The following is a 23,477-nucleotide window of genomic DNA, read 5'->3' as shown; positions in this document are numbered from 1 at the left end:
TCAAACTGACTTATGCGATGCATCTATTATTAAGTATTTCTAATTTACCAAAGATTGTGATTGATGGCAATGATTATAAAATAATATCTGCAGATCCATGGTGGAACGACTGCTAACGTCATTTCAAAGAAAGTGAAATTTGCCCAAAAAATTGCTCGAGAAAACTTGAAAAAATATGGACAGCAAATGTACACAGTTTTGTTTTTTGACGAAGCGAATACAACTGAAGCCATTGGTGTTATTAAGGAAATCATGTGTGACAGAGCTATTGCTGGAAGGAAACTAGACGACTGTCCGAATCTAAAATTTGTTGCAGCATGCAATCCGTACAGAAAGTAAGTACTTAAAATTATTCGTACCCAATAAGGTTCATTGCAATAAGATAAACAGTACTAATTCTTTCATTTATCAAGCTAATAAGCCGTTAAACTATTCTTAGGATGTCTACATTCACTAGTTCATATAATGCAAGCCAGAACTGCATGTGTTTAAATTTCTCACTTGGATCTGAATTTAAGAATACCATTACTCTTTTATACTTTTTAAATCTTATAGGATAGCAATTGTTTAAAAATGCAGATATTTACACCTCAACTTCCATTCCTTAAATGAACTGCCTTTCGGTAATTGCGTTCATCTACCGATGAACGCAACATCTTCGGATATATTCGGATCGCAATTCATAGCATAACAATATACATGAAAAATGTTGATACTGTTATTGTTTATATTGTGTCAGCAGGTCCCGTAAAATATAAATCAACATTTTAGAAAGTATTATTTTTTAAATTATAAATGAATCGTTCTATTTACAGAATGGGTAGGAAAGAGTTACTGAAAGGTTTTCTTAAATGAAATAAAGTATTTTTTAAACAATTATTGAATGAAATAATGAACTGTTGGTATAAATATAAGTAATGAATTGCGGGCTTGATGTCATTATCGGGGATATGAACGCAATTGGGCTAGTCAAAGTACGCGTGGAGTCCTCGGACTCCACACGCTTTGACCAGCCCAATTGCGTTCATACCCCGATAATGACATCAAGCCCGCAATTCATTCCTTAAATTAATCATTGTATAATAACCGCCTTATTGTTAGTGAAGTCTTTTAAGGCCCTAGCTGTAACTACAAGTTGACAACAAATGAGTAACATCAATCAAATGGACGTTTTCAGATTTGTACATGGAATTTGCATATATTCCATTTTCGAAAATTAACCTTTGGCACCCTTATTCCTGTTTGCGTTGCCATCATTTTTCCATTAAATCAAAGGAATACATTGTGGTCAAATTTTGAAGTTGACAAAACAACAGTTCTTTATGATCAGTTTTAATTACCCCCCCTCGACACGAATCTTTGCTCACATCCTGTAAAATGACCGTAATTGATTAGAACATGGCTAAATTACCTTAAAAGCAACCGTTATAAAAGTGAGCATAGAACATGAATAATAAATACTGGAGGCAATATGTAGTTTTTTTCAACTTGTAAATATTTAAACTCTCTTTTTTGTTATCTCCCATTGCTCATGTTTATAACAAATGTTGAATTGAGCATTACTGAGCAACACTGTTCGATGAACAGTTGGAAACAGCAGGAATTATATGAATTATAAACAAAGTAATTAGCAAAGAAGCCTATCCATGCGCATTGGATTTCATCGAAGAATCTTTGTCTGAAACGTATCTCATTCACTACACGAAACCTTTTCCTCCAACAAATGGACTGAAGCATAACTCAATAACAAAAAATATTTGATTGCAGTTTCAAAATGTATAGACAACAATATACAGTTGTTTATAGTGTATATACTTTAGCTCGTGACCCCATTCTAGCAAAGTTGTATTCATGTTCTTTCTTTGGTAGTCTTCTAAATTTAAAAATCATAATATATCATATCTAAAGTAAAAAAAATGTTAGCGATGAAACCCTGTTAAAGTTAGACGATAGAAGACAATTTGAAATTTCCGATGCTTTTACTCTCATAATTTTATAAAGTTAGTTGTAGCATACTTCCGTTTAGCGGAGATATCAGTTTTCGAAATAGGCGCTGCGAACAACATTTCTAGTAAACTTTGTTTATTACGCTCAACTTAGTTTTATTAAATAAAAAAAATATAAAAAATTACAGTATACTTTCTTAATTTTATTAGACATTCTGAAGATTTGATTAAAAAGCTCGAGAAAGCCGGACTCGGATATCACATTGAAGCTGACAAAACAACTGATAAGCTAGGAAATATTCCAATGAGAAAACTGGTAAGAATAATTCTCGAACTATAACAGAGTTGAATATTTGTGACAAAATAGTTACTTAAATTGAATAAAATTTTAAATGGTTTTATATTTTAGTTTATCAATTTTCGATGAAGTAACTATTTCAGAGCGTTATCAATTGCATTTTGTAGACTTACCACGTTATAAATAAAATCACATTAAAATGAATATTTTTCCAGCTTCACTGACCATTTAGTAGCAGTATCTTTAATATTTGTTGATGCTATTATGGTGTCTGCATTGTTTTGTTGTTAAACCACTAAAAAAGACGTGCAAACGTCTTTTGTCGATCGGTCGAAAGTTCTGTAGGTTGTTTTGATATGTAGATGAGCACACCATGTCATCTCCGCACAATTACTCAATAAAGTTTTGACCTCGGAGAGTAATCTTTAGTAGTTATTTAGATAACGTAAATAAGCTCACTGACAGCTGCCTAATGATTTTTTTGTCTGCAGAATAAGTGAAGAACCGTTTGACCCATTCCTAATAACTTAAAAACTGTTTACCCTAGGACGATGTAGCTGCAGTACGATTGTCCTTGGCCATTAGATGACCCCTTTTTAGGTCATTTCGCCCAAGGGCAAGGTTACGGTCAACAGTCTTATGAAATCTTTATGAACGGTTTGGCCTAGAAACATGGGTTGGGATATTTAATTGTAAATTACCATTGACCAATTAGTTGAAGCCCTCTTATGTATAAAGGCTAATATATTAAAGGCCACGATCGAGTCTTTAAGAAGTCTAAGGACTTTGTCCACTCAATAGCTTGAAAACGGTTTGACTATTGATCATGGAACTTCAGTGGTAGGTTGCCCTTGACCTGACGATTATCCCTAGTCTTGGACAGGATGGTCAGCAAATGTCAAGGTCAATATCATCAGTCTAACAAATATTGTGTTCGCAGTTCACAGTTTGAAATGATTGTCCTCAGTTTTCTCAAATCGTGTGTAATCACACAAATAAAATTATTTCTTTAAAAAACCTTTATTGAATCTTCGACCGTCTTCTGACAAGATGCGCTTACGGGGCAAAACATCTTTATTTTTTCAGCTAATGATTGGTTTATACTAATTTATTTTAGCTCGATTGAGACGAAAGCTGATAGCTTATAAGATCACTCTCGAGTCCGTTTCCTGGGCAGAAACCAGTACTGTGTCCTTTTTGAGAGGCCATGAGAAAGTACCCCTAGTGGGGATCGAACCCACAACCTCTTGGATGAGAGGCGGACACCTGTACCACTAGACCACTCTCACCCCTAATGATTATTGTACCATGAAAACAATCACGCTATGCGCGTTGTCCGAATTTATTACATAATCATATACTATTACATATAATGTGTTCATTGGTCCGCATTACTTTGCATGTTTCTCTTGGATGATATATGATCCAATTGAATCTTGTCTTTATTGGTCTAATGGTCTCAACTGTTAACATCCTCAGGTGTACCGAGTGCAGCCCTTGCCGAGGAGCTTGCTACCTTTTGTATGGGATTTTGGTCAACTTAACTCGGATGATGAGGAAAACTACATTCGACAAATGATCCTTCATCGTGTTTGTATTATATTTTATTCTGAAATAAATCGAATATGCCTTACACGCAGTCATTTAAATAATATTTCTTCAATCACAGTTACCTCCTTACTTTGTACAATTTACGTTAACTTTGTGGTCATTATCTCCTTTCAGTTGTCAAGAAAAGGTATTCGCTTAAACGGTGCAGACGTCAAAGTAATAGGTAGAATTCTTTCCACCTGTCAGAAATACATGCGACAGCAAGAGGTAAGTGAAACGATACCTTTGACTGCTGTTACAATAATGAATATTCTATTTTGCCTTCGATAACAGAAGTTCGGGCACATGGTCAAGTAAAATCTGGACAAGGCTTTGTTTCGAAAACGTTTATTGTATCTATTTTATCTACAGTTTTAATTCCGATTATGGTTTGAATGGTTTACTGATTATGCGATAAGTGCAATAAGAGCGAGTTTTATGTTGGAGTAAAAGTATCTGTCAAGTATCCAGGTGCATGTGGAAAACACTAAACGAGATATGCGCGGACCACAATAATGTCATCCTTCCAATATGTACCATATAAATACATGAATGATAGATATATTTTTCTTGAATACCTTGTACGTTTAAGTTAAATATATTGATATATTGACCTTAATATGCAGTTTTGCAGATGTCACTGAATGTTCTTTAAACGTGAGACAAAAATCACTCCCTTTGAAACTATCCTCATATACTTTATAACAGACTTAGGCATTCTAAATTTCTTATGCATAGAAAATTTAATTTCAGACACATTGCTATGTTTGGCAAGATTGAACAATTCAATCTTCCTAGCCATATTGCACTCCAACTAGGAAAATTAAGTAACAAAAACTTAAATGACATGCTTGTGTGTTGCTAGAAAATGAGTAACGAATGTTATTATATTATAGAAATATAAAACAATTTAAAAATAATATGCACACGAATTTTAATTACGGACAAGCCCCTAATTATGTTACGACACCATACGCAACAGAGAACGGGAAACCACCAACGAATTTCAAACGACAGCAATATTTAGTCATAAGCTGTTCTACAAAACTAGTTTAAAATTTGGTAAGGCGAAAATCTAAATATCTGAAATAAAAATCTTCCTCGATCCTTGCAGTTTTGAATGTCTTAGGAATTTAATCCACATTAAATATTGAACACATTATTTGAGTACTGATCAAATATAATAACAGAACAACACTCTCAAACTTATTCTCGTTCAAAGTTGAACGTATAATACTTATATACAAGTTTAACTAAATCAAAGATTATGTAAATTTTCTAACTATGGTGAAACGTTCATAAATAGCTGTTAAATTCGCAATGAAACCAACTTCAACAAAGACCCCTATTGGAGAAGTTTGCCTTTATATACAAAATGAATATGTTCCAGTACATTCTATAAAGATCTAAATGCACTTTCTCGAAATTTCTATACTTATGTTAGTATACATAATAATTTCTGTACATGATAAAGATAGAAAACCAGGAACATTCTGAACGAAACTTGACAAATGCATACTGAAATCACTAGAGGGAAAAACATAATTGTTGTTCGCGTCACTTTGTGTGTGATATCATTCTCGGAGTTAGTTAAAATCACTAGCTTAAAAACAAAACAAAATAACCCTTAAAAGAGGTTATTTGTAGAATAATACATGGTTGACCATGGCTTTTGGTTGACAATTGCCCCAGTGTGAATAATAATTGCTCGAGGGCTTTAGCCTGAGGGAAAAGTTTTTTACTGGGGCAATTATCAACCAAAAGTCACGTTCAACCAGGTATTTTCCTTTATAATACGTATGTTTTGTCATTTGTCAATAATTTGAACTGGTTTTGAACATTATTTTGGAAAATAACAAAGTGAATGCTATATATATATATATAGGGTTATCGGTTAAATGATACATTTGTCGACAGTACGATGCTATATTAACTACGCTTAATCATCTACGTATTCCAGGATGAATGCAGCTTCGTGTCACTTCGTGATGTGGAGCGAACGTTGACAGTGATGGCCTGGTTCTATCAGACTGGTCCAAAATGTCTCTTTCGTATGATGAATGAACATATGAAAAGTCAACAAGGTCCCAATGAAATATCGGTAGGTTTAATATAATGCCAACGAATGTATCTTGACTTAAGCTATACTTATTAAGATTTTTCTAGAATATAAGTAAATGACAAATCTTTTTTTCTAAAGGCAGCATAAAACGTTTATGTTTTTTGTTGTAGTACTTTTCTTGTTGAATTGTTTTACATTCGCAGTCATGAAACTTATGTACATGTGTCATCAAATAATACCCCTTACCATACGAAATTGTCTTTAACATAAGTAACTCGTAAAATGTTGGTTATGTTTATGTTTATTCTGTAGTTTTTTGCATAAATATTGGTATTGTCTGTGTATGAAAAAATGCTTCTCATGTTTTTAGATATAAATTCTTACACGTTTGTCTGCGGTAATAGATAATTTCGGAATCAGGTTACATTAAAGTAAACAGATATTCTACCAATATAATACGTCATACATATTAAACAGCAATATAAGGTTTTTGGACATAGTACCATCGAACACCGTTAGCCTATATAGCATGTGATTCACCATTTACATCTATTTTACATATGAATTACTAGATAATGCATTATCACCTGTATCATAATTGTACGTATATTTCAGCTTTTCCTTTCTGATGTGGCGAGATCGCTTGTTTTGGCCATTGGTGTGTGCTACCACGCATGCCTGACTAGCCGAGAAATGTTTCGGTCTTCAATTGCTCAGTCCTTTACGGATACATTTGCTTTATCAAATGGCGCAAATCATATAAAGGCAGAAATTGAAGCGTAAGTAAACATTTAATGTCGCATGGCACCTTTGTTTGTGATAGTGGTTTCAGAGTACGTATGTTCTGCTCGTCCGAATTTGTTCTAACCCCCGACGAAGGCATATATATTTGATCATTTTCAAAATTCGTTGATACAATCAACATTTATATGTTCCTCAATTTAAGTTACAGCTCCTGTTTTTGAAGTTGACTTATTTTATCAATCAGTCATTGTAAACAGTTAAATTTGTCATAGACTGTCATTTGAACACGAGGTATATCTGTGATTCTTCGACACATAATTAATCGGCATTGGGTAACAGTTCTCGACTGTGTATGCTTATCATTACTTTTATGTTGAATATCATAAGTACAAACGTTTATGTTAAGGAATCATAAGTCATCATGTAACAAAAAGCTTTCTCTTAACTAAAACCTCACACCAATCATAGTCCCATTTAATAAGTGATGTGTAATTATTGTTTTGGTTTATTATATTTAAGTCTGCGGACATCATCTACAGGTTTGTGTTCCTAAACATATGTTGAACAAAGTATTAACAATAGGATTTTAAACTGAAACAACTTAGATCGCAATAGGGTTAGCAAAAGCAAATGTGAAAACGAAACATGTTGTGAAAATCCAAATTTAATTTGATATTTTGACTTTAAATGCATGTAGCGAATACAGGTGTTAAACCTTGCCTGTTTTTGAGAAATAAACGTATACATGCGCTTACAAAACGCCGATTGGGATGAAACTGTCTGGTCTAGAACATTAACAAACAGACGATGCGGTGCGGTTAAAGATTAATATCAATAACATCCTTAACTATTAATTTGGACTTGTAGATCAATTTGCAATGTCTATGTTTCTTACGAATTCCATTTTTGCAGGTGTCAGTGTGTCTTCATGGACAACATTGATGTAGCAGACAACATTGCGATCAACACAGCTTTGAAAGAAAACTTTTTCATGATGGTAGTTTGCACAGAATTGACAATACCATTGTTCCTGGTTGGAAAGCCAGGCAGTTCAAAATCACTAGCACGCACCATTTTGGACGATGCAATGCAAAGAGACAGTTCCAAAAGTTGCCTATTCAGAACCTTTAAAAAGGTATTTTTCCATGTCTGTAAATACTCTGTTAGGCTCTTGTTAATTATTTTGGAAATAATTCAGTACATTTTAAGAAACACAGATTTATGATTAGTTTATTCCGAAACAAAATGTTCTGGTTTACACAATAGACATACACTCCCGAGATTTGTCACGCAGTAGTAAACAATATTTCATGTTTGATCTCTAAATTATTTTGCCAAACTTGGCATTCTATCTAGAATGAGATCAACAGATCAACAGCCTGATCGCAATTTCAGAGTAAACGCCCTTATTTTGTTTTACCTAATCACTCGACCATTTTGTATTCAGTCATTCGCAAAATGATTACAATGGTAATAGGGATTTTATTCCGACTGCATTTGATAAACAGCTAGGTCAAATTGATTCTAGTGTTATGACCCATGATTGAAAAAAAGATCAGATTTGTTTTCCCATTCTCAAACTTAACTACAATGTTTATTGATATAATAACTTGATATAATTTGATAAAAACACTGACTCTGTGGCTATTGCCCTTGATTTGTCAAAACATGACCATTTTCACTTTTTTACTGATCTTTGACTTAAACAATTGGAATGGCCGGCCTAAATTTCTATGGCCATTGAAGCTTTCAAAAATCGATCAACATCCAGATCACACTATTTACTTTTGAATAATGATCATTGTATTACCTACAACTTACTAAATTCACGTTGTCGAATCTCTTATTTGAATCCATAGCAAATTTTGAGGCGATACTAATGAGGAAAAATCTCATTTCTTTCACAAAAAAGTAAACGTTGTTGCACATGAATTACCTAAAGTTAACTTAACGTAAACTTAAATTCAATTTGTCTGCTTTCTCATATAAACAATTCTTATTCATTTTTCAACAAATGTATAGTAATTTGTATAGGAACATTATATTGCGACATTTTGAAAGCCTTTCTGTATATCAGTTTTGTTTCATTCTTAACCGATTTTTCATTTAAAACACTATATATCTGAAAGAACTTTATAGGTTCAATACAGAAACGTTCGTTTTTAGATCCCTCATTCCTTCGCATAATATAGTATTGTTCAATTGTGGGTGCTTATATCAGGCGACATATTCAATTCACGGAAATCTTATTATTGTTCGTAATTAGGTACACTGCATATACCACATATGCATGCTTGCATATGACTTAATAACATAAAAATAAACAATGAAATAATATTCAACTTATAACTGTTACAAACACAGAATATATTTTAATAATTATACAGGGTAGTGTGTATATACAATGTGCTTTCTGCATGTTTATTTATCTCTTTATATGCAATGAAATGAACCTTCATTATCAACTTAAGTTGAATATAATGTAAAATCAGTATTTAACCACATTCAGGTTCAGATGATATCCTTCCAATGTAGCCCACATACCACCGCTGAAGGAATAGTCGGCGTTTTCAGACAGTGTGCATATTTACAAAAAAACAAGGATACTGGAAAATTTGCTGCTACAGTTGTTTTGGACGAAGTCGGTTTGGCAGAAGACAGTCCAAAAATGCCACTGAAAGTATGCTTATCATTAGTAGTTTGTCTTTCATTTCTCAGAAGCTTTGGTTGGCTGTAAGGTTAAACCGACTGTACCTAATTTTAAACGTGATTGCTTTTGTGTGTTTACGATATCATTTAAATGTTTTCTTATAATAACACACTCTCTGTTGTTAAACATTTAATGCGTGTTTAGACACTTCATCCCTTGCTGGAAGAAGGATGTGACGATGAGGATATTCCGCCACATGAGCGAAAGGTAGATTTTAAAACGTACATACGCAAAATATATATAATTACAAAAAATAAATAATGATACCAAGTCCGTATCATATCTTTTTATTTAAAACAACACACACACACACGCACGCTCGCACGCACGCACGCACGCGCACGCACGTACGCACGCACGCACGCACACACACACACACACACACACACACACACGACGATTATTGTTCTCTAAATAACCGAACTGATTTTACGTTTAAACATGTGATTTATTTCTATGAGTAAACAAACGCGTTCACTTTTTTCAAGTAGCTATTGTTAAAATTTACAATATCTACATGAATCTTAACAGAGCAGACAATAAAAGCTGCACTATTCTATATACATATGCCTTTTTATATATGAATAACGTTTAAGAAGGTCATACTTTAATTCTCCAGTATTTTGGAGTGAGTAAATGACGTTGAAACTTTAGTCAAAATAATTATCAATGGCAAATCCTGGCAAAATACATAGGCCATTTTAAAATAACGCATTTTTGTCTGTGGACAAAACCGTAAATCAGTATTATGCTGAGCGTTTAAATATGCAAGCAAATGTAGCCAATCTCATGAGATTTAGAAGATGTTCACCCACAATTTAAATGTATTGCTCGAAACCTTACCTCATAAGGTGAAGCAGATAAAATTGAACTCACGTAAACACATTCTACATAGATAACTTGCAATATAGACACTACGTAAATTTAAGGCTTTAAGATAAAATGAGATACACACCAGTTGCTTAGATAACGCATGAAAATATATCTTGTGACTTATTTCATATAGGACCTCAAAACAACTGCATCAATAATGACGGGACGTCTGAAATTATTATTACTTGATGATATTATAAAAATAAATTTGATCAAAGAATTCAATGATTTGGTTATATAAACTTGCAGACGTAAATCAGAGTACAACGGACAACATTATCATTATAGCTCAACACAAATCGCACTGTCACAAAACACTAGTGTCAATGAATTTTCACAATATATGTATATTTCTTCCGTCACGAGTCCTGATCCGATTATGAGTTCTGAAGAAGCAATTGCGTAGATTTTATAATCAACAACATTAAAAAATGCCTATTAAACATGCTTGAAGTATTGCACATGTCAACTGTATAATGCCGCTAGGTTATGCTGTTGAATTTGAAACATTGCTAAAACAGCAACAAATATATAGTATACGTGATTAAAAATCAGATGAACTAAGAATTGTGTTTTAAAAAAGCTTTAAAGATATATATATATATATATATATATATATATATATAGTTGAACTGTAAATATCATCAATCATGTATTTTATTATTATATTTATATCCGATGTATATGCTGTCTTGAAGTTGCATGGCTATAATATATTTTGTTTTCATATGCGTAATAATGTTAAAATAACTGGTAAAATTAATGTAGGTTAGTTTCATCGGAATATCCAACTGGGCTCTTGATCCAGCAAAGATGAACAGAGGAATTCTGGTACAAAGAGCTGTTCCAGACATTGTCGAGCTGAAGGCCACAGCAAGGTAACAGAGATTAATCCTTCTGACCATTTCCGAATATATTGATTATCCATTTTAATTGGTAAGTGTCCTAGTGATGTTGGTGTCCGCCTTTCATCAAATTGATTATTGATTCAATTCCCACCAGGGCAATGTAATCTTAGCCTGACACAAGCACATCATGATTCATTTATGCTTACGAAACGGACTCTTAAGTGATTTCAATCAGTTTACAGATATGGTTGAAATCGACTAAATATACATAGGTGTTAACTTATAGTATTGGACTATTAAAGGGTGATAGCCATTTTTTCGGGATCACTACTGGATTTATTTTCGACAAAGATTTGTTTTATGAAAATAAAAAATAATAAAACAGATGAAGAAAAACATTTTGGGCTAAATCAAATTGCTTTTGTGACTGAACTAGTTTTGCATCAATTTTAAAAACGAAATAAATAATAAGCATTGAATCGATCCTTAACCAAGCATTTTTAGTAAGCACTGTGATTCTGTAAACTTCATTTTGTAAAAGAGTTTACATCCGGGTATTACGAAAAAAGTCAAATTGGCGGATCACAATGACAATCGTGAAATATTTAACTAAATTTTATGTCAGCAAAACAGACATTTTAGCACTATTACAATGGCTTAATTATGACAATACCGTTGATGAAAATGTTTGATGGTGTTTTTTTGTAAAAACCAAAATTGAGCGTTGTCAGTCAACCTAAAACTAGATAAACGTGTAAACAAACGTCGTTGCAGTGAGAATTTAGTTTTTGTTGAACGTTTTTTATCACATAATTTTCACGAAATTAGGTTAATGCATTGGTTTCAACTGATGGTTGAAAGTCACGTTGGGATCAAATAATGGAAACAACAAAAAACGCCTTTTTATTCCATATTACCTTAGAGAAAAAGTTATATTTTTATAAATCCTGGTCAAGTGTTGTAATATGTATCGCAATATCTTTATTTTCCGGCCAATATTCCACATATTTGTTTATGTATTTTATTTACCCAACCAATCGACTATTCAAAACCAAAAACAATTCATTAGCCTCCATCTCTGTGAAATTTACAGGGGTATATGTATGAAAAACGAGGAAACCGAGCAACTGTTGATACCAATTGTAGAGCCGTTAGCTGAATCATATCTAGTCGTCTTTCAGCAAGCATCTGAATCCCCACGAGAGTTCTTCGGTTTGCGCGACTTTTACAGGTATAGTATGGTATTTATAAACAATGATTAACCTTTAATAGTTTTTTGACAGTATTTCTGTTCAAGAATGCAGAATATACATTAAATTACATTACTCACTTGCCTATGTACTTTGTCCTGGTACACAGATTTTAGTATCTTTCGATGACCATCACCGTTAACAGTCTTCACAAAGGTTTTCGTTCAAAACTACTGATACTTGTTCACAATGTCAAACAATAGATCATTATTTAAACAATGCGACTTGTTCAGTTTTTTTTAATACAATAACTCTGCATTTGTAGTGATGGTTGTTTGATAACAACAATTAATAATATATTAAACAATAACATTTCATTTTTTGTAGTCTTGTCAAAATGGTAAACTGTTTTGTTGAAAAGACGAAGAAAAAACCAACTTGGCCTCAACTGTTGTACTGCATAAAGCGAAATTTTGGTGGACTAGACAAATTTGATCCAGTGGAACCTTTCCGAACCAAGATTGCACATGTTACCTACGTAAACCACCGCGGGGTACTTATTTTTAACTGTTCTCTAACGTTTGCTTTTCCCATCCTCATTGGTTTCGCTTCTAACCTGGATAATGCTAATTTGGATATACAACGTAGCATAAATGTAGGGATTCCACATTTGAATGTTGTTAATATTTAAATGAAAAAATACAGTAACAAGCCCAGTAACCAAAAGTTTAAACATAAACCCCGTTTAATACACAACGTAAACGCCAAAGACATAGAACACAAAAACAAAACTCACAAACAAGAAACATGGAACAAGAGCACAAAACTCCACTTGAATAAGACTTGTAGAAATTTCGTGAAGTATGCAGTATTAAATGAAATTTATCATTTGTGAGTGTAAGCTTGTCCTTTTAAGCTAAGTACTTGCACGTATCATGAACTGAACACATTTGCATAACTGTATAAACTATTTATTGAAAAATAGTTGAATATCCTGAAACTAAACTTGTGCAAATGACAATAATACGGTACTATATCTGCGGTTACGTGAAATACTGCACCTTATCGCGCTCAATTTAATACAGTGTGAGACTTGACTGAAGAGGATTGCTGGAACATCTGTTTAGTTTGGGGGAATATCAGCATTAAAGTTCTAATTCCTCGCCAACAGGGATGGATTACATTAATGTAGATTTACTGAATAATGCATAGTGGTATCAATGTATCAACAATTAATGTATGTAGCAAATTGTTATTGTTTTGTAAAAGTGACATGGAGTGTGACAATCAACTACTTGCCTTACAGGACGACAGTGGCGAGGAAGTTGACAACACAGCTTCTGGTCTTATAAGAGCTTGCCTGTTTGGAGACGAACATGTGAAAGTGTAACTAAAAGCGTTATTTCTTTTCTTCTGCTGAACTCAATTAGTTTATTACGCCTGCGTAGCATAGTAGACATATAGGGATCACGTTGTCCAACGTTGTGGCCGTCCGCGTCCTTTGCATTAGGCTTAATTGCGTTCTATAACTTTTGCTCTCGTTATCTTTCGTCACAATGCTTATTGGCATAATATCTTAACTAAGTGTGTTAAGGCGGATCGCAATATTATCTGTCCGCCATTTAACTTGATCAATTTCTATTCAATCTTCCAATCTGCCCGGAATGCAATCAGGACAGTGATTCGATTATATCTCTTGACAAGACAATCTTTACTACGTGCAAATGACATAGCAAAGCCATGAAATCAAAAGTTCAAATGCTGTTATTTCCAGATATACATAGATTCAATCAATTTTAAAAGATTTATGTTTCCTTATTTTTGAGCCTATGTTATAAACAGGTATTGCATCTTTATTATAATATTTACATCGCCTATGCCGCGTAAACATTACTATTAGATTTGGTTTGACAATGATAGGGGCTCCTGACAGCGACATATCCGTTTTGCGCAAATATAGTTTATTTATGACTTCTTCATTTGCTGTATTTCTGCTTTGGGAAAGAACTTGTTGTTTGATATCAATTAATGTACTGGGGTAGACGGCCAGGCAAGTTAACCAAATTGCCCGCGCTATAACTTGAGCAATTCATTGTAATCGAGGTACCCCTGAGATATCATCAATCACCATTGAAATTTCAAAAATTGACCAAATGAACTGTGGCTTATATAGTATTTTTTATGAGTATACACTATCAACTATTTCCAACATGGGCGTGCTTTTGTTTGTCATTGTTTTTTTGTTTGTTTTTTCTACAGCGACAGTAGATATTTGTTGTTGTTGACTGAAAACTTTGGTGCTTTGACTATTATACAACAACAGCTGTTTTCAAACAAATCGGGCAAAGAACGTCCTGAAGTCATATTTGGAAGCAGTTTTAAAAGCGACCAACAGTACACACAGGTACGTTTTACAAATGCTTTATCATCATATTGTTGTAACCAAAAGCGTGTATTTGGGGCAAAATGAGTAATATCAGAGGCGCTTCTTCTTTGTAGAAACCCAACAAACCATTCTATATCAATAACATGAAATACAACTAAGTTAAAACACAAGCACATTTGGGTGTCACGGTTTAAGAATCCTTTTTTGGGCACGAGAACATCCAGTGCGTTCTGCCTTAACAAATCTGATGCTGTCTTTCACAAAGTTTGATATAATATTACTAGACATATTTAATCCATCATTCATATTACCTTTATGCTGATGATGATTGAAACAATCTTTCTAATCCACATTGAAAACAGAAAATTGGCTGCGATAATAATTACTGATGAAACACACCTTGTGCCTTTTACAAGCCTATGCATCGACATTGCGTATACTTCTGAAACTATAAGATGGAACATGTAAACACATGCCTTTTTATGATTCCCTCATGTTTTGAAATACATCTTTATATCATCTTCGGAACTCCAGCAAAATTTCATGCTAGTCGCAGCTCCTACGTTACTGTTTTTTTCTCTCTACTATTACTCCATAGACGTTCGATCTGCTCTGCCATAAAAAAACATGAAAAAAAACCAATAAATGTGTATATATACGATAGAGTGCCAATTACGCATAACTCGGTATGAATTGCAGTCTAGATGCGCAATTGTTTTCAAATAATGTAGAATGTCTTTTATGCTTGTGGGTAGTGCAAGTACGCACGACATCCAATACTCACGTAACGGTTTTTATTTGGGCACTTCGTTTTTGAATCATGTCAAACTGCAACATCGCCATTCTCCTCTTCATTTTCTCAGCAACCTTTCATCACGCACTCTTACAACGTACCTGTCTTGTATTTTTCAATATGTATTGACCGAAGCAATATTCCTTATTTATAGGTTGATATAGTTCATCATTAGAATGCCTTTGATTTTGCCAAATGTCTGTACCTTACTTGTCAGTAGTTTTTTTCTTAAATTTTAAAGGTATGTCGGAATATCAACAAAATAAAGGTTTGCATGGAAACTGGAAAAACTGTTATTCTACTGAACCTGGAGAACCTGTATGAGAGTCTATACGACGCCCTAAACCAATACTACGTCCGGTTTGGAGGAGAACGTTTTGTAGACATTGGACTAGGAACACACCGAGTTAAATGCCCCGTGCATGTTAAATTCAGGTTAAAAATCACAAATATTGATAACAGTAATGTGGGGTGAGGGAAAAAAGTAATAGATTAGTTACGAAGTCATTAATTGTAGTTGTATTTTAACCCTATTAACTTAGAATGTGAGATAAAGTATACAATTTAGAAAGGCAAATTTCTTCTGTTTTCAGACTGATCGTGGTTGCCGAAACAAAGACAGTTTACAAAAAATTTCCCATTCCATTGATAAATCGTCTGGAGAAACACTTCCTTAGCTTGAACACAATGCTTACAGACGAACAGAGAAATATAGTGACTCATTTGAGTTGTTGGGTAAATGAATTCGTCTCTGACGAAAGACAACCAAAAGAGAAGATGTACGTCTACATGACATGTGCTTTGCTCACTTAAGCATAACTGTTTGGATAATAAAAGTTTAAAGATGCTATATTGTCGCACATATGTAATTGTACATGGATGAGAAACTCTATATTTAAATCCAAATGGCCTTTCTTTATTTCTTCATGTAATGATTTAAGCAGATTGGTCTCATATCATTTGACATGGATATTACCTTATCAAGCTTTTGTATAACTAAGCTTTCCAAAGATGACGTATATTTCATATCAGTTAAAGTAACATAGCATGAAAGGGAAAACCTCAGAAAATAATTGCAATTAACTCGCAAAACGTTTCGGGCAATGATATTGATTCGGAACCGGACAATTTGTCCTTTTTATCGGGAATATCCTTTCGTTTCTGGCAAATGTTTGGTATGCGATTGTCCATAAGGACGTGTAGTGGAATTGCATTCGAACCATAGAACTGTTTTATTGTTTTTCATTACAGACACGTCAAACGGAACCTAGGTGACGTTTTTATTGGATTTCATGCCGATACATGTTCTGCGATTATTTTGGACCTGTGTTGGAGGTTCAAAAACGAGGATAAAAATCAGGTTAGTGAAGTATGGCACCAATACGACGAAAAACGTATGTGTCGTGCTGGCGTGTAGCCCCGGCAGCTCGTAGAAATGAAATGGCAATTATCTACCACCACATAGTACACATCTGTGTGTTTATTTGTATTTGTGCGTGCGCGTATGCGTCTGTGTTTGTATTAGATATTGATTAGTTTTGATCTGTTTATTATGTATATGCTTTTCCCAAATGGCAACATTGGAAATAAGCGTGTCTGATGTTTTTCTTAACATGGCGATCTTGTCTGAATAAGACTCGTTCATATTGTTTTCATTGTATTATTCAATAGATTTTGAAGCGTGGGCAGGACATTTTGCTGTGGTGTGCCATACCCGAAAGCCTGGTGTATAGACCTGAAGTTGACCTCGAAACCTACAATATTGAACAACAGCACGAAAGCATCGCAGATTACTTAACACAAAATGTTAAAAAAAGAAGAGATGTCCCTCTCTTGGCACAGGCAATGATTATCTTTCAGATAAGATATTTGTAGCTTTTAAAGAAAATTATCCTGCAAATTTTGTTTTCCTTTTTTTTGCGTGTTTTTACGGAATTGTTTCAATTAACCTTCGATAATATTTGGTAGTGTAATGCTACATGTATATATTGTGTGGACAGTTTTTTTCCATATTAGAAACATCATAGTGATAAGTGTGCAGAATATGTACAACAAAAAATAATTGATTTGAATGTATATTCCTCTTCAGGATTGTTATTCTTGTGTAGCCCTTATCTGAGGTGAATGCATAATATAGTTTCATCAAACAATGACTCGAGTTGATCAGCATTTGAAAATGCAAAATCAGCTGTTCTATAAGTTTGATTATTTAACTTAAGTCCCTGTAAATTTCATCGTACAAAAAGTATACAACAGGTTTTCGACAGAACAGTATGAACATTCATAGGACTCTTGCAGTTGTGTGGAAAAGTGTCTAAAATTTTCAAAAGAAATTCAGCCATGTAGGTAATTCGTTACGTCCGCCCCATTCCGTAGGTACTTCTTGCCTCTATACTAATCTAATGATCGGCCTTAGTTAAACCCAATAGAGTCTTAGGTTACACAAGCGTACGTCATTTCTGGGACTTTCTTCTGTAAAATCGTAAAACAGAAACGAACGTAGCTTGACTGTGACAATGACTTTAGACGCGTAATTACAACATAATGTTCTAATAAATCACCCATGTACAAAAGTATGAAAACTTCGAAATGACATTATGTTTTCATTCATTATAGATAACAACACATTCAAAGTTACTGGCTGGTGTGCACAAACACCTTCTTAGTCGCTCAAGTGGAATTTCTATTGAAAATATTCTTTTGCTGGAATCTCTTCCCGCATTTGACACGGAACAGCAGTTTTCATCAAGGATTCAGTAAGTTATAAATCAAAAATATTATCAAGGATGAGATTTGTTTAGTAAATGTTTTATTAGCAAATGATAGAAACACTACAATACATTGGTTTAAAACATTGTAAAATGTGTAGGAGTTATGCCTCTATATTGGCGACGTGCATTTAAAATTGTGTGTCTTTATCTGTTGAAATCCTTATTGGAATAACATTTATTCTTATAAATTTTCTCTGTAAGTTTTCACTGTACTCCTTTTCTACGTTAAGCGTTTATATGAACAATGAACGCTAACGTTTTATGACATTTAAGAGTTAATTACCACGTAGCTTAACTATAGACCGTGTTCTTTTTGTCAGTATACGCGAATAATAAAGGGCCTAATTAGATACCTTGACTATGTTAACGGTATTAATCGCAAATGCGTTATTAGTCAGCGTAAACTAAACATCATTTATCAATAAGATGCAGTCGATTAATAATAGCTACTAGTAACAATACATTTTTTCATCCAAAAGAGGAATGAATGAAATGTGATAATATCCCTTATAATTCGTTAAAATTATTATTGTTATTATTATTATTATTATTATTATTATTATTATTATTATTATTATTATTATTTTTATTACTATTATTATTATTTTTCCTTGACAGGCAATATATGAGACAGATCGTGGAAAGAGATCAAGGTATGATAGTAATACAGTCTGACTCAGGTGATCAGAATGAAACATTGATCGCAAGTGCACGTTACTGTATTCTTTCTACAATGAAAGAGATGGCATACGTACATGTGATATTTGTCATTCAATTGCCAAGAAAAAGTGGTGGATGCTTCGGGGGCTTTCAGGTATTGGTCTTATACTAGACAGAGAATAACAATCTAGCATAATTATTCATATTTAAATTCTTTTTCAAAGGTATTAATAAATCTACGTTGATACACGCTTGGTAATTCTGTGTTGCTGTTGTGCGTTGTATGTCTCTAATTTAGTGTATACTAGCCTTGTGCATTGAACAGTGTCTTTGTTAAATTGTTAATAACCGATTTTGTCTCTGCACTTTTAATTGTATTTAAGTACGTATAATTATATCATGAGTTCAGTCTCAAGATGTTTATTGAGTACTCCGTTATTTGGCGTACAGTCTTAAACTATTGCATTTTGTTTTTTATTTCAAATTAGTTTAAACAATATATATTTTACAACGATTGTGAAGAAAGTTATGATAACTTATACTAAGTCACTTCCGTTGGTTCGATGTTGCGCGAGAGTGTGATCTTGTGTTGTGAGGGAAACCGGAGTGCCCGGACGAAACCCACTTGTCCGTTGTCCAAATTATTTCAAATTTGAAACCACTGCTTAGTCTCTTCTTTGAACACATCAGATCATTTAATCTCATTTAATAAAGTTAGTTAGTTATCCTCTTTATCCAATATATTAAAATGACCCTTCGATTTTCAGAGCGGAATTTGGCACTCGGTTCATATTGACGAACTTTACTGTGAAGAGCAAACCAACTTGTATTTGAGAGAAATGCAAGGAATCACAATGAGCGAAATATTTCGAACTGGTCATAGACACTCAAAGGAACAGAAAGAAAAGGTTGTTCCTGTAGAAAAAATCAGACAAGTTTTGATTGCTTGTGCACAATCATCATTGTCGGTCGTAAAAGATGTAAATGGAAATAGAGCAACGGAAAGACTAGATATCGTGCTTAATTGCATGCGTCGAAATGAAATATGTGGACAAGGTATTTACGTTTCTCTTTATTAAATGTATTTCTTTAAAACTGTTTGATGACACAAACAATAAATAAGCATGCGTTCGAGTATAACAGCAATGACATATTTTGACAGAGAAAATAAAATACTTCAATGAGTATATTAAAAATGGCATGCAAGAAACAAATACAGCAGACAATCAATTAACGAAAACGTTTTATTACAATTATTTAACGTAGCTTCTGTCTGTCGCTTTGTACCTGCTAGGTTTCTTTTAGTTGAAATACAAAAAGTGTATTTATGTGTGTGTTTGTGTTTTCAGCACAATACATATTTGTTGATGGGCTTATTGAGCTAGTGTCTAAGCGCCTGAAAGATTTAGAGAAAGATCCAATAATGGCCAAAAGATGGACAACATATGATGCCGTACAAACGAAAGCAATCACCAAGGCTGGAACCTTTCGGTAAGCGACACAAGAGACATTTACATTGGACATGAGTAGTTGTTATTAGCAACCTTATGACTTGACCAGTATTCGCGAATGGTAAAAACAAACCATTCTTTAAAAATATTCTACTTGTTTACCTTGTAAAAACAATATTTAATAATACAATGTAAAACATTTAGAAACATGAAAAAAATATTTGAAAAATAGGTAAAGTGTAAAAAAGTACTAGTTGTATACAATTATACCGGACATAAGTTTTCGAAATTATAGCATATATCTTTTTCTGGATAGTTAATCTGACACAAGGAACTTTTGTTTAACGTATGAATCCATGTTCAATCGTTGGTCCCAAGAATAAACACAAATAACTGCACGTTTACGATGATTATGAGTCCGAGTTATCTCACATTCGTTTAGCATATTTAATAGTAAATTAAAGTCGCATCACCATTTACAGATAAAACATGATCATATAAAACAATGAAGACATGACATATGCGTTCAGTCTCTGAAGAATTATAAGAAACTACTGAATTTAATTATATACAATATCAATCATTTACTGTACAGTGTTTAACGGTTAAGTTTAGGAAAAGAAATCCATCTTTATATATATACACTATATATAAAGTATATTGTACATAACAATCTTTTTGACAGCCTATAAAAAGATTATTTAACTAACATTTTTACTTAATTCAATGAGTCATTTTATGATTTTATTTTCAAATACTATGCACAATAGTATTAGAATGCATAAATTTAGAATATGAGATAATATGCTTATTTTTATGCATGTCGGGTGCGTTTATATCGTACGTACGCACGCTATCATGCATGGCATCGAGAACTAAACGCTTTCTCGTTTCGAATATCATACGGAGGAGTCATGAGTACCATTATCAACCAGCACGATGCTACACAGTTAAGCGGAAATATATCGGACATCAACCGGGATCTTTATTTCAAATACCTTATTTAGACTCGAAAACTAAATACTAATAATGAAATAGACTATTATCACGCCAAATTTTAGCACGTGAATCTTCTAAAACTAGTGTAGATAGTCTATGTTGCCAGTGCGGGGAAATTTAAGATACTAAAATTATGCAATATCCATGTTCATTAGCTTGCGTTTAAATTTGTACTAGTTTGATTATGATTTAATTTGTTGCACGTCTGGTTCTTTTACGTCGTACGTGCGCATGCTATCTTAAATACAATTAGCAGCGAGAACCAAAAGTTCAACAGGGCTTCCTCGTTTCTTAAGAGCTAGCACTGTTCATCCGGCTTGATTCCTTCGTTTACAGGTGATGTTGGTATCCGGTCGTTGAGTACTTGAATTTAAGTTATCAGTTTGTATGCTTTTTGCGTTATTCTTTATTATTTTCAAGTTGATGCGTGCTCTGATGAGGGGGTTATGTTTAAACTTTTAGCTTCTGAGCTTGTTTATGTAGTTTTTCACATAAGAAATTATATATTTTGATTTAATAACTATTGATTAATGATGGTACTATGTGAGATTATGGCCATACTTTAAGCCGCAAGTAGACTCGAGACTCTTTTACACTGACCGTTCCAAGGCGGTAATACCATCATTTAACGGTAAAGCAATTTTATGATGGTATGGTTTTGCTTTTGGTGTTTGTATTGATGTATGTGATGTTAGTGTTTGCCTAGTGTCCATCAATGGGAATTATTTTTGAATGTTCGACTATTGGCCTTGTCCCTGTATTTTGCATTGTTTTGTTAATGTTTGTTTTCTTTATGGTGTAATGTTCATCGTAAATACTGTTTAAAACCAAACTTGATATACATATAATGTCATTTTTTAATTTAAGCCGGGCCTGTTTGAAAACATTAATGGAAAAGGTATCGCCAATGGTTGCACAAATAATCGCTTTTCTTGATACTGACAAGCAGCTAGACCTGCTTTATGACGGAGAAGACTGGAAGCAAATGATATGGTTAAGAGTGCTGAATACAGCAGATACACTCAACATACAGGTATATAATTTTTATACTACAGCATTTATAACTTGTAATATTTTAGTAATCATGAATACAGTTTTATCATCTATTATAATATCGCGTGAATCATTTTTTCACTTTTTAAGTTTTGAATTGAAAATTGTGTCTGTGGTTCATGTTAACTTAAAAAAAAAATTGTTTGCTACTGAAGTTTGACACAAGCTGCAAGAATCGAGATGTCATGGTGACCAGCTCTGGGAAAGATCACTCGTTTGGGGCATTGTTTCCTTTCTCTTGGATCATTAGCCGCAAGCTGAACGAATTATTGAGTCAGCCTCTACCAAAAACCGAGGACACCGACGGTAAAAATCAGTGACCATCTTGTTTTTATGTATGTGTAATATAATCTAGGTCAAATCTGTTTCAAATCAACCCAGTTACACGTTTGGAATTAGCATAGTGCTCTGCCATATTTGAACGATAAGTTGACGTACTGCACAAATTACTTTACCAAATGTAAGCTCTAAACTAAAGTGTTTTCGCCGTTATTATAGCAGTCACAAGTTTAAAAACAATGCATTTAAATAGAATTATTACACACTTTATTGTTACTGTATATAGGCTCATAATTATTTTACTGTTTGACTTTATATCTTGCTTTGTAAAACACAGCATAACGATTGACTATATGTATCTAATAAATGATATCTGTAGAAAAATTGACATTTGCAAAGTTATATTTACCGCATGTATATATCTGTCATCAGGATTGTGACTTGTACAGATATTCAAACATGAAAAGATGATTATACTTCACATGGCAACCCATGTTTGAATAAACATTAATTATACGGTCCATACAATAACTTTACTGCTCATTTTAAATTAATAAAGGCAGACCGATGTTTTGTTTTCATTTAATACTTTATATTATCATCATCGAATTCATATGTGCGTTTGTAAATACCATTTTTCCCCCAAATTGCCCATCGTCTACGTTGAATCAAGGTGTATGCTATTTATATGCAACCTGTTGTTATTTTTAACAAACTCCTCTAGCCAAACTTTATCGATAAATCTGCAGCAGATTTCAGTAAGCCTCAATTGGACTCAATTTAAACAGAAGATACCATTATTGGTTACTCAATAATAGTATTGT

At 33.4% G+C, this 23,477-nt stretch overlaps 1 protein-coding gene across 1 annotated transcript in view; it reads left to right on the top strand.

Moving 5' to 3' along the window:
• LOC128238250 (E3 ubiquitin-protein ligase RNF213-like) overlaps nt 1–23,477 on the top strand; it is a 144,250-nt gene that overhangs the window by 84,937 nt on the left and 35,836 nt on the right. Inside the window, exons 41-64 of the mRNA XM_052953955.1 lie at nt 94–335; nt 2,157–2,262; nt 3,724–3,834; nt 3,970–4,062; nt 5,795–5,935; nt 6,512–6,675; nt 7,553–7,775; nt 9,150–9,320; nt 9,495–9,557; nt 10,992–11,101; nt 12,165–12,302; nt 12,649–12,814; nt 13,568–13,647; nt 14,521–14,665; nt 15,682–15,875; nt 16,034–16,219; nt 16,692–16,800; nt 17,112–17,282; nt 18,057–18,196; nt 18,830–19,025; nt 19,639–19,927; nt 20,221–20,362; nt 22,189–22,354; nt 22,530–22,680. Coding sequence (XP_052809915.1) covers nt 94–335; nt 2,157–2,262; nt 3,724–3,834; nt 3,970–4,062; nt 5,795–5,935; nt 6,512–6,675; nt 7,553–7,775; nt 9,150–9,320; nt 9,495–9,557; nt 10,992–11,101; nt 12,165–12,302; nt 12,649–12,814; nt 13,568–13,647; nt 14,521–14,665; nt 15,682–15,875; nt 16,034–16,219; nt 16,692–16,800; nt 17,112–17,282; nt 18,057–18,196; nt 18,830–19,025; nt 19,639–19,927; nt 20,221–20,362; nt 22,189–22,354; nt 22,530–22,680 — 3,697 coding nt within the window. The remainder of the gene's footprint in view (nt 1–93; nt 336–2,156; nt 2,263–3,723; nt 3,835–3,969; nt 4,063–5,794; nt 5,936–6,511; nt 6,676–7,552; nt 7,776–9,149; nt 9,321–9,494; nt 9,558–10,991; nt 11,102–12,164; nt 12,303–12,648; nt 12,815–13,567; nt 13,648–14,520; nt 14,666–15,681; nt 15,876–16,033; nt 16,220–16,691; nt 16,801–17,111; nt 17,283–18,056; nt 18,197–18,829; nt 19,026–19,638; nt 19,928–20,220; nt 20,363–22,188; nt 22,355–22,529; nt 22,681–23,477) is intronic.

Source organism: Mya arenaria, chromosome 6 (genome assembly GCF_026914265.1).
Source record: "Mya arenaria isolate MELC-2E11 chromosome 6, ASM2691426v1".
Classification (NCBI taxonomy): Eukaryota; Metazoa; Mollusca; class Bivalvia; order Myida; family Myidae; genus Mya; species Mya arenaria.
This window is presented reverse-complemented; position numbering and strand designations above follow the sequence as displayed.